At 41.6% G+C, this 12,454-nt stretch overlaps 1 protein-coding gene and 1 pseudogene across 1 annotated transcript in view; one reads left to right on the top strand and one right to left on the bottom strand.

Moving 5' to 3' along the window:
- Positions 1–7,546, top strand: part of LOC129642004 (mucin-16-like) — a 115,626-nt gene extending 108,080 nt beyond the window's left edge. The window contains exons 48-51 of the mRNA XM_055566570.1: positions 561–727; positions 2,841–2,882; positions 3,103–3,182; positions 6,316–7,546. Of these exons, the coding sequence (XP_055422545.1) occupies positions 561–727; positions 2,841–2,882; positions 3,103–3,182; positions 6,316–6,423 (397 nt within the window). The 3' untranslated portion in view covers positions 6,424–7,546. The remainder of the gene's footprint in view (positions 1–560; positions 728–2,840; positions 2,883–3,102; positions 3,183–6,315) is intronic.
- A 4,050-nt stretch (positions 7,547–11,596) lies between these two features.
- LOC129622867 (zinc finger protein 709-like) lies at positions 11,597–12,249 on the bottom strand (annotated as a pseudogene).
- Positions 12,250–12,454: the final 205 nt, after the last annotated feature.

The raw sequence follows: 12,454 nt of genomic DNA, 5'->3' as shown, positions 1-12,454 counted from the left end.
ACACTAGTCATGTTTCTTTTTGAGGCAAATTTGATTTCTTTCTTTCTGGTTTGCTTTCATAATGTGCAGATTCACCCTTTTTTTTTTTTTTTAAATATTTATTATTTGACTGTCCATGGAATTCTCTGGGCAAGAATACTGGAGTGGGTTGCCATTCCCTTCTCCAGGGGATCTTCCTGACCCAGGGGCTGAACCTGGGTCTCCCACATTGCAGGCAGATTCTTTACCGTCTGAGCCACTGCCGTGTCTTAATTGCAGCATGCGGAATCTGTTTTAGTTGTGGCATGCAGACTCTGAGTTGTGGCATATAGGATCTGATTCCCTGACCCGGGATTGAACTCAGGCCCCCTGCATTGGGAGCACAGAGTCTTAGCCACTGGACCACCAGGGAAGTCCCACAGTAGCCATATTTTAAGTGCTCGGTAACAAGGGGCAGATAATGACTGCACTGGATACTGCAGACACAAATGTTTATTTACATCATTGCAGAAAGTTGTCCTAGACAGGGCCAGCAGAGAACCTAGAATCGGGGTAGAACTCCATATACTGTGTCCTTCCAGGTCTGTCCCTCCAAGCAACCACACTGGGGTAAACGCTCAGTGTAACTTCGCATTTTTGGCTCGGAGTCCGTACCAAGTTGTCATCTATGAGGAATTCCTGCGTCTGACCAAGAATGGTACTCAGCTGCAGAATTTCACCCTGGACAGGAACAGTCTCCTTGTGGATGGTAAGACTCCCTGATCACTGGGGCAGGAGTGAGGGCTTCCAACTTCCTCACATGGGGGCTTTCCTGGGAGTCTGGAGACCTGAGGATGAGTCAGCATTGAACTTTCCCAGGCTGGCAGAGGTGGCACAGTCTTCCAGACTTTACCCATCACTGAGGGAGAAGAAACGATACCCAGTGGGACGCAGGAGACACTTGCCATCTCTCCTAGACAGCATAACGCAGTAGAAGTTTCTTAATGATGGAAATGTCCTATATCTGTGCTGCCCAGAGCATATATCACATACGACTCCTGAGTATATTTGAAGTATGATTATTGTGACTGAGGACTTCCCTGATAGCTCAGTTGGTAAAGAATCTGCAAGGCCCTGGTTTGATTCCCGGGTCGGGAAGATCTGCTGGAGAAGGGGTAGGGTAGACTACCTACTCCAGTATTCTTGAACTTCCCTGGTGGCTCAGCTGGTAAAGAATCCACCCACAATTCAGGAGACCTGGGCTCAATCCCTGGGTTGGGAAGATCCCTTGGAGAAGGAAAAGGCTACCCACTCCCGTATTCTGCCCTGGAGAATTCCATGGACTGTATAGGCCATGGAGTCACAGAGTCAGACACAACTGAGCGACTTTCACTTTCACTTATTGTGCCTGGCTTTTATGGTTACTGAATTTTAATAGTACAGAGTACCAGATTTTTTTAAACTTTACTTCATTAAAATTAATTTTAAATTAAAATGGCACTTGTCGCTGCTTCTATCACATAGCACATTTTAAGAGTTTGCCTGGGGTGGAGAGATGGGAAGGAAGGTCCAAGAGGGAGGGGGCCATATACATATATTTATGGTTGATTCATTTCATTGTGAAGCAGAAACTGATACAACATTGTAAAGCAATTTTACTCCAGTTAAAAAGAATACTTCAATTAAAATCAGAAATAAATAAAATTAAAAATAAAAAAGATTTTGGCTAGGGAGAGGTTGTACAGCAAGGGGGGCCTACAACCCTCCCCCAGTCTGTGCCAATCATTTCTCATATAGTTTATGTTACAGTTGAAAATAATAAGAATAGGCAGTTGAAAACAATGAATTATTTGATGTGAACCAATCCACACTTAGGAGTGGTAATCAGAAGGCTTCCTGGAAGAAATTACAGTCTAGGTGAATCCTGGAAAATAAGTATGAAAAAAAACTCAGTAAAGGGAAAAGGGAATGAATGTGTTCATAGGCAGAGGGCTTTTGAGCAGGAATTTATAAATTTAGAGAGAGCCCATGATCTTGTCAACTCCTATGACCCATTCTCCCCTCCACTAGCATAAGATAGTTCAGTCCATCACCAGTCATCCATCCATTCCCAGAGGTATGATTTGAAATATCACACTCTTGTAGTGTGATTGTGGCTTTGTTATTATGTAGTAAAGTATCCTCATTTTCCAGTGATGCAAACTAAAATGGGGTGAAACATTATGTCTACATGACTTTAATATTTCAATGAAATTATGGGATGAAACAAGTGTGGCAAGTGTTAATAAGTTATACATACGTGCGTGCTTATTAAGTCATGTCAGTCATGTCCGACTCTGTGACTCTGTGGATTATAGCCCACCAGGCTCCTCTGTCAGTGGGATTCTCCAGCCAAGAATACTGGAGTGGGTTGTCATACCCCTCTCCATCTCCTGCATTGGCAGGCAGGTTCTTTACACTAGCGTCACCTGGGAAGCCAAATAGTTATACGCTAGGTATGATATTGTTTGGTAGCTTAGTGGTAAAGAATCTGTCTGCCAATGGAAGAGACTTAGGTTCAATCCCTGGGTGGGGAAGATCCCCTGGAGAAGGAAATGGCAACCCACTCCAGTATTCTTGCCTAGAAAATCCCACAGACTGTAGTCCACCAGGCTTCTCTGTCCATAGGAGCCTGGCAGGCTATAGTCCATGGTGTCACAAAGAGTCAGACACGACTTAGTGACTAAACAACAAATAATGTTGTTTTAACTGGGTGAAATAAATATTGTTACTTCTAGATGATGGATGTTTATGACGTGGTTCTATTTGTCTGTATATTTGAAAGGTTTTATTTAAAAAAGCAAAACACACTCACATGTATTCTCCATTTCATTCACTTTCAGGGTATTCTCCCAACAGAAATGATGTTGTGACTGAGAATTCTGGTAAGCCTCAAAGATGCTCTAGCCCAGGGTGGAGAGGGAATATTCTGGTTCTCTGCCTCATTGCAAAGAGTCACATACCCAGGGTATTGGATGATGATGAAAGTTGGTCAACCCAAGACTGGGATTTCTGAGGCACAGTCAGGGTCGGTAGGCAGCAGGAGGAAGCAGGGGCCCTGGAGGAATGATAGATGGTGTCTCACACCAGGACTTGTCTCCCCAGACCTCCCCTTCTGGGCCATCATCCTCATCTGCCTGGCAGGACTCCTGGTGCTCATCATGGGCCTGATCAGCTTTTTCCTGGTAAGCAAGGAGGTGTTGTTCTCTTACTATCAGGTTGTAAGAGCTTTTTATATATTATAAGGATATGTCCTCTGCAGGGATGTGTTTTGCAGATATTTTCTCTTAGTCTGTGAGGGGTTTACCTTTTCCTTTTCTTAACAACATTTGTCATTGGGGAAATGCAAATGAAAGTTATAATGAGATACCATTGTGCATGAGAAGGGTTAAAATCAAAATGACATTAACAAGTTGTCGGTGAAGATATGAAGCAACTGGAACTCTCCTATAGTGCTGGTGGAAAATAGCTTGGCTGCATCTTTAAAAGTTACATTGGGTGCTCTGTGGTGACCTAAATGGGAACGTGAAAGTGTTAGTTGCTTCAGTCGTGTCCCACTCTTTGTGACCCCATGGACTGTAGCCCCGCCAAGCTCCTCTGTCCATGGAATTCTCCAGGCAAGAATACTGGAGTGGGTTGCCATTCCCTTCTCCACTAAATGGGAAAGAAATCTAAAAAAGAGTGGATATATGTATACATGTAGTTGATTCACTTTGCTCATGCCTGAAAGTAACATAGCACTGTAGAGCAATTACAATAAAAATAAGTAAATGTCACATTGGGGTTAGTAGTCACACAGTATTACATATAGAATGGATAAACAACAAAATCCTACTGTTTAACACAAGGAACTATATCCAGGATCCTGGGATAAACCATAATATAAAAAAGAATATTTTTAAAGTATATATATGTGTATAACTAAGTCACTTTGCTACAGCAGAAACAAACACAACATTGTAAATCAACTATACTTCAATTAAAAATAAATTTTCAAAGTTGCATATATCTGTGCAACCATTCCCTCCTAGGAATTTGTCTAAGAGAAATTAAAATGCATATCTATACAAAAACTTGTACACAAATGTTCATAATAATATTTGCACTGCTGCTGCTGCTAAGCCACCTCAGTCGTGTCCGACTCTGTGTGACCCCATAGATGGCAGCCCACCAGGCTGCCCCATCCCGGGATTCTCCAGGCAAGAACACTGGAGTGGGTTGCCATTTCCTTCTCCAGTGCATGAAAGTGAAAAGTGAAAGTGAAGTCGCTCAGTTGTGTCCGACTCTTAGCGGCCCCATGGACTGCAGCCTACCAGGCTCCTCCATCCATGGGATTTTCCAGGCAAGAGTACTGGAGTGGGGTGCTAGCCAAAAACTAAAAAACAACCCAAAAAGTCCATCAGTAGGTGAATGGGTAAACAAAGTGTGGTATATTCACACAATTCTATACTATTTAGCAATAATACTGGATTATTAACGTATACAATGATAAATCTCAAAATAATTTGAATTTGAATATGCTGAATGAAAGAAGTTAGATGAAAAAGAATACTTATTGTAGGATTCCATTTATAAACAAACTCTGGAGAATACTAATTAATCTCTGAGGATAGAAATCAGATCAGTGGTTGTCTGGGAATAAGAATGTGTTTGTAAACAGCAGGGGAGGAAGAATTACAAAAGAACATGAGGGAAAATGGGGGAATAATGAGCATTCCTTATTTTGATTACAGGGGATGGTTCAATAAGTTTATAATCCAAACTTATCAAATCATTCACTTTAAATGTATGCAGTTTACCTACAAATAGGATCCTTCTCAGGGCCTCCATTATCTTCTATATCCCAGTCTAGTAACATTATTTGTTCTCCAAAGGTTTCAAATAGGCATTTTTTCATTCTATCTAAGTTTTCTACCTATCTTTATAAGAAATTTAGTCCAAATTACTCAATGATGTATTACTAGAAGCTGGAGTCTATATAGTCTTTACAATAATAGACAATATTGGATAATACAATTTTTCATAATAATGTAAAAGCTTACATGATTTTGTTCAAAAGCTAAAATATTCAGCATTTTTATTTTCTTTAGTAAAGTGAGTTGATTAAAAAAGTAATGCTGCGGGACTTTTCCTGGTGGTCCAGTGGTTAAGAATCCGCCTGCCAATGCAGGGGACATGGGTCCAACCCCTGGTCAGGGAAGATCCCACATGCCGCAGAGCAACTAAGCCCATGTACCACAACTACTCAGTCTGCGCTCTAGAGCTCAAGAGCTTCAACGAGAAGCCACCGCAATGAGAAGCCCATGCACTGCAATTAGAGAGCAGCCCTAACTCCCACTCACCGCAACTAGAGAAATCCCATGCACAGTAACAAAGCACAGCCATAAATAAATAATTTTTCAAAGTACTGTCACATATTACTAAATGATCAGAGTATGAAAAAAGGTACAGGAAATTTTTAAAGACAGTATTAATATTACTAAAACTGATTGATAAAATAACTAATATATAGACAACCAGTATTTGTTAACAATTATGGTCCAATAGGGGCTTCCCTTGTAGCTCAGTCAGTAAAGAATCTGCCTGCAATGCAGGAGACTGAGGTTCGATCCCTGGGTCAGGAAGATCCCCTGGAGAAGGAAATGGCAACCCACCCCAGTATTCTTGCCTGGAGAATACCACGGACTGAGCAGTCTGGCAGGCTACAGTCCATGGGGTCGCAAGAGTTGGACACGACTTAGCAGCTAGACCAACATGATCCAATAATTTAAAATGTATATATATAACTTGGAATATATATTCCTTCTGTTATTTGATTCCAAGTTTACAAGCAGATGCTGAAAGCTAATGAACCCACCATGCACACTACTGATCACATTTCAAGTAAATAGCAAAAAAAAAAACCCACTACATACTCTCATTCTTTGAAAGATGTCTAATTCTAATAAACTTTAAACATTTTTTAAAAATATGTGCAGTTTACTGTATATCAGTTAAGCTGGGGTTAGGGGAAGGAGACAAGATATGAAGGGGATATCAGAAAAAAGAAACAAAAAACCAAATTTTTTTAAAAGATAAAAAAATGAAGGGGCTATCAGAGAGAAAATGGTAGGAAAAAAATGGAGAGTTCAAGGGAAGAATGAAGAAAAAGAGGTGAAAGAGGGGAAAAGGAGAGGCTGAGAGAAAATTAAGAGAAAACGAGGAGAGAGACACACAGCAATAGCAGGTGTCTGTGGTTGCGGCCATGTCCTTCACCTGTAGCCTCCCACAGTTGGCTAGACGACTGGTCCATTCTGAGCCCTCTGTTCACCCTCGCAGGTCAGAGTTCACCAGCGGAAGAAGGAGGCAGACTCTGAGGTTCAGCAGCTACAGCCCAATAGCATGGGCTATTACCTGCCACACCCGGACCTGAGGAAGCTGCAGTGAGACCTGCGGAGGTCCCCTTTTCCCAGACAGGTTCCAGAGGAGGTTGGCTGGAACAGAAGTAAACCACGTTGGTCGGACACAACCTCCAGGCCTTTCTTGGCTTGGCCCCCACCTGGTTCACAGTGGACTGAGAGAAAAGGTCTCCCCTTCATTGCGCTGAAGACAACTGCAACTTCTGTCTGATGGGTTCACACCCTCAGGGACACCAGGATTGGTGAAATAGGCACAGACGTGGCTAAAGAACAAAATTGACATCCCACTTAAGTGAGGTTTACCTTCCTAGTCACCCCCTGAACACCTCTCTCCTTGACTCCTGGGCAGCCATCACCCCATCTCTATTCCTCCATGTTCTGCACCCCCTTCCCCGAAGCCCTGGCAGTCTCAAGTTCCATGTGAACTACTTGATTCTCTGATGTTCAGATTCCCCAGGATGTTCACTGACTCCTCTCCTTCATCACAGGTCCTCCAAGGTAAGAAATAGACTAAGAGGAATGAGTGGGTCAGCCATGATTCTGCAGTCAGCCCTGGGACTTGGTATCTGGGAAGACTGAATCCCAGAGTGGCAGCAAACTCTAGAGAGATAGAGTCTACTTCGAATTTAAAGATGAATAAAACTCAGGGGAAAGATCTGAGAGAAAAAATAAAGACAGTCCCTTTTTTCATTTTTTTCTGCACTGAATCTAACTGAACGGTTAAAGCAGAGACTCCCCAACACGCAGCTCAAAGCATCCCAGGCATGATGCTAATACTGTAGATGCTCTGTTACTGTTTAATATCTCACTCTTAGAAACTGTAAATCCCAGACTTGCATGGTGGTCCAGTGACTAGGACTACATGCTCTCAGTGCAGAAGGCCCAGGTTCAATCCCTGGTCCAGGAACTAAGATCCTGCATGCTATATAGCACAGCCAAAAAACAAACAAAAAAACCCCACATGATTTAACCTCTGGGTATTAAGAACAATTAAGAAATTAGCTACATGACCAAAATTAAAACTGAAAATAAAAAGAAAAATTTCCTGGCAGAAAAAAACACCTGGATTCATACATACATAATCTTGACTCATAAAATATAATGAACAAAGGAAGAAAATTACAAAGTTTACCTGAAAATTGATAATTATAATGGGTCATTTTCATATATCCTCTCAAGAAATTAAAAACACAGTGTTTGTTAGCATGTGATGGTTTAGAGAACAGTTAATAAAATGTTTCTATGAAACAACTACCAAAGCATTCCTGTGGCAAAAAAACTCACATACTTCTTACATACAAACGTAATTTAAAACATATTGAGAGATTATATATAGTCAACTACAAGAACAGGACACACCAACACAAGGAAGGAGTTTATTTTCAGAAATAAATAAAAGATCAGGTGAAGGCAGCCAGTACAATGCAGGAAAGAAACAAACTCCCTTGTTTTTTTACTGCGCCACTGTAGATGTCATGGGGAGTCAGGAAAACACACTCACTAGCACCATTAACGGCATAAGGTGTTTGTTAAACACGTTAGACTTTAAATGGATATAATCTAGAGAAAAGGGGAATCAGACAATACTCCAAAACAGTAAAATCCAGTGTAGCTTGTTGGTGGACACAAGAGGCCTGACAGAAAAATCCCAACTCCGATGGATCTTTGATGTGGATCTCGGGAAGACATCATGGAAACCTACAGCTCTACAAAAATGGAAACCAAACACTGGTGGTGGTTTTGAGGTACTCTTGATTGGAAGGTCAAAGAATCCAAAATGATGGGCTAAAGATAGTATCCTTAAGTGCAAGTCACTCAGTTGTGTCCGACTCTTTGTGACCCCATGGACTATAAAGTCCATGGAATTCTCCAGGCCAGAATACTGGAGTGGGTAGCTGTTCCCTTCTCTAGGGGATCTTCCCAACCCAGGGATTGAACCCAGGTCTCCCACATTGCGGGTGGACTCTTTATCGGCTGAGCCACAAGGGAAACCTGTATATGGGCGTCTCTCTCCACCTATGGTGCCTCCAAACTCTGACTAATGCTTTGTTTGCTTCTGCTTTCCAAATCCCAGGCAAGTAAGGCTATCAGTGAATTCTAACATAGAACCATAAATATAGGATGGATGCTAGAAAATTTTGTTTCTAACATTACACGGAGAATCAGATATCTGTCCCATCACAGGTCTCTCTTCTCAAAATCTATTCACCAAATACCAGTCAGAGGAAGGACAACAAGCAAAGGTCCAAATATAAAAAAATTATTCACATGAACGTCTCAAAAAAGGAGCTTTGTTGTTAAAGATAACACACAGAAAACAGACTATAAAGACATCCAGGAATTGTCCAGAATCCAGATATCCTGTAGAAAAATCCCAACAAGTGACCACATTTTCCAATTGCTTCTTAATACAGAGTAAAATTATAAAAAATGAAACCTGACTACACACACATCAGATATGCATCTCAATTCACCCATGGATCCAGTAGACTTTCAAATGGAGAGAGAAAATATTAACTGATTCAAAGGAAAAGCACTACCTTTTAATCTCATGTACTACTGTTGGCTGGCTTCCCGGGAGGCCCAGTGGTAAAGAATGCACCTGCCAATGCAGGAGACACAGGTTTGATTGCTGGGTTGGGAAGAGATCCCCTGGAGCAACACACTCCAGTATTCTTGCCTAGGAAATTCCAAGGACAGAAGAGCCTAGTGGGCTATAGTCGCAAAGAATTGGACATGAATGAGGAACTGAACAACTACTGTTGAAAGATGACTTGCAGAATTATCTCACCCCAATACTCATGTGTAAAACTAACTAGTAGAAACTCACACTCCAGTGATGTAGTTTAAGAAAGAGGCTTGATAAACCCAATATATTTACAAGCTGTTAAAAACAAGTCTTTTGTGGTTGAAAGTTTTCTGGAACATTCAGTTCAGTTCAGTTGCTCAGTAGTGTCCGACTCTGCGACCCCATGAACCGCAGCACGCCAGGCCTCCCTGTCCATTACCAACTCCTGGAGTTCACCCAAATCCATGTCCATTGAGTCAGTGATGCCATCCAACCATCTCTTCCCCTGTCGTCCCCTTCTCCTCCTGCCCTCAATCTTTCCCAGCATCAGGGTCTTTTCCAATGAGTCAGCTCTTCACATCAGGTGGCCAAAGTATTGGAGTTTCAGTTTCAACATCAGTCCTTCCAGTGAACACCCAGGACTGATCTCCTTTAGGATGGACTGGTTGGATCTCCTTGCAGTCCAAAGGACTCCCGAGAGTCTTCTCCAACATCACAGTTCAAAAGCATCAATTCTTTGGCACTCTGGAACATTATACCCAGATTAATTTTCATCAAGCTATGAGTTCTCATGTTACTCACATTTGTAATTATTTCTGGTGGGAGTTTTAACATTTAACTATTAAGACCGACTGAAGTCTTTCCCACACTCTTTACAGTCAAAAGGTTTTACCCCATGAGGTGAGTTCTTTCATGCCTTCAGAAGGAAGTGGGATGATTGAAGGTTTTCCCGCATTCTTTGCATTCATAGGGTTTCTCTCCAGTGTGAGTTCTCTCATGTCTTCAAAAACTCTGATACCACCTGAAAGTTTTTCCACATTCTGTACATGCATAGGGTTTCTCTCCTGTGTGAGTCCTTTCATGGTTTTGTAAGGAACTGTATCCTCTGTAGGCTTTACCTCATTGTTTACATCCATAAGGTTTTTCTCTAGTGTGAGTTCTTTCACGTGTTCAAAGATAACTGGGACACCTGAACACTTTATGACATTTTTTATATTCATCGGGTTTTTCTCCAGTGTGATTGCTCTCATGTCTTTGAAAACTTTGACTACATCTGAGGGCTTTTCCACTGTTTACATTCGTAGAATATGAATTCTTCTGTGTGTTTCTAAGGAAGTATAACCTCTGCAGGTTTTTCCACACTGGTTACATTCATAGAGTTTCTCTCCAGTGTGTGTTCTTTCATGTATTCAAAGTGAGGTTGAACAGCTAAAAGCTCCTCCACACTCCCTATATTCATAGGGTTTCTCTCCAGTGTGGGTTTTCATGTTTTTGAAAGGAGGGGTAATACCAAGGTTTTGCCACACTGTTTACATTCATAGGTCTCTCTCCAGTGTGACTCCTTTGGTGTATTTGAAATTAACTGGGGGAAATAGATGAAAGGTTGTTGTTGAACAAAAAAAGACACCAGGATTTTTGGCCCCCAGAGAAGAATTTAATCTGGGGCCAGAGACGAGGCTTGATCATTCAGAGCTTTGTGTAATAAAGTTTTATTAAAGTATAAAGGAGATAGAGAAAGCTTCTGACATAGGCATCAGAAGGGGAGTACCCCCCTGTTAGTCTTCAGCTGGATGTTATATAGTCACTAGCAGTCTGTTCGGAGAAGGCAATGCACCCCACTCCAGTACTCTTGCCTGGAAAATCCCATGGACGGAGGAGCCTGGTAGGCTGCAGTCCACGGGGTTGCTAAGAGTCAGACACAACTGAGTGACTTCACTTTCACTTTTCACTTTCATACACTGGAGAAGGAAATGGCAACCCACTCCAGTGTTCTTGCCTGGAGAATCCCAGGGATGGGGGAGCCTGGTGGGCTGCTGTCTATGGGGTCGCACAGAGTCGAACATGACTGAAGCGACTTAGCAGCAGCAACAGCAGCAGCAGTCTGTTAATGAAAGAAAGGAATGTCTTAAAACTCAGAATGGCACCAGGCCCCTCACCCATAAGATGCATTTGGGGATAATCTTGGCACCAAATGGTTCATCCTGGGCCATAAAATGATTAACTTGAATCTTGTAGAAGGACAGATTACCATACAAATAGTTTCATTTACATAGATTAGGGAAACAATATCTGAGTATAACATACTGGTTTGTCAAGTAGGTTCTGACCCATTAGGCAGGATCGACTTGAAGGCAAGAGTTTGGGGTAAATGCATAGTACATTAGCATAGCTTAAGACAAACATTTCCATAAAAAATGCATTGGTTATCTCAAGGTTTGAGAATAGTTAACTTCAGGTGAAACCAGGTGTCATTATGGCAACACAGTATTTTAAGAGAAACCTCCTTTTAAATGTGTATAGAAAAGGAAAAAAATATCGCTAGTTTGTTTCCTCCTGCCCCTTAAGAGAGATAAAAATGTCTGACACTTGCAGGCTATTTCCTCCCTTTGGAGACCCCTGGCCTTCCTGCCTGTTACCCTCTCATTAACGCTTTCCCACACGGCTTACACTTATAAGGTCCAACTCCAGTATGAGTGATCAAGTGCACATGAAGGCTTGCAAGAGCTCTAAAGGCTTTTCCACATTCCTTACATTCATAAGGTTTTTCCCCAGTACGAATTCTTTGATGTTTCCGAAAAGAACTGGGACAACTGAAGGCATTACCACATGTTTTGCATTGGTAGGGCTTTTCTCCATTGTGATTTCTTTTATGTATTTGGAAACCTATGTTAGAACTGAGTCTTACCACATGACTTACATTCATAGGATTTCTCTCCTGTGTGAACTCTTTAGTGTTTTGAAGGAGGGGTAATATCTGAAGGTTCTACCACATTGTTCACAGTCATAAGGTTTCTTTCTGGTATGAGTCTTTTCATGTATTCAGAGTGAACTGAGACAACTGAATGCTTTACTGCATTTTCTACATTCATAGGATTTTTCTCCTGTGTGAGTCCTCTTTTGTGTTCGGAAAGGTTGATAATATCTATAGGCTTTTCCACAATGTTTACATTCATAAGATTTCTCCCCAGTGTGGGTTCTTTCATGTATCTGAAGTGAAGCTGAAGAACTATAAGTTTTCCCACAGCCTTTACACTTATAAGAGGCACCCCTACTATGTGTTACCATGTGTCTTTGCAAAGTTCTGAGCCATAGACTTTCCTACATTTGTTACATTTATAGGTTTTTTTCTCCACTGTAACTTATTTTATGTTTTTCAAAACACTGCAGGTAACTAAAGGCTTTCCCACATACATTGCATTTATTCTCTCCATTTTCCTGATACTCATATGGCTTGTGTCCAATGTGACTTCTGGTGGACCTGTTATGGGAG

Source organism: Bubalus kerabau, chromosome 1, assembly GCF_029407905.1.
Source record: "Bubalus kerabau isolate K-KA32 ecotype Philippines breed swamp buffalo chromosome 1, PCC_UOA_SB_1v2, whole genome shotgun sequence".
Classification (NCBI taxonomy): Eukaryota; Metazoa; Chordata; class Mammalia; order Artiodactyla; family Bovidae; genus Bubalus; species Bubalus kerabau.
Note: the sequence above shows the minus strand (reverse complement) of the source record. Positions and strands in the feature narration are given on the sequence as shown.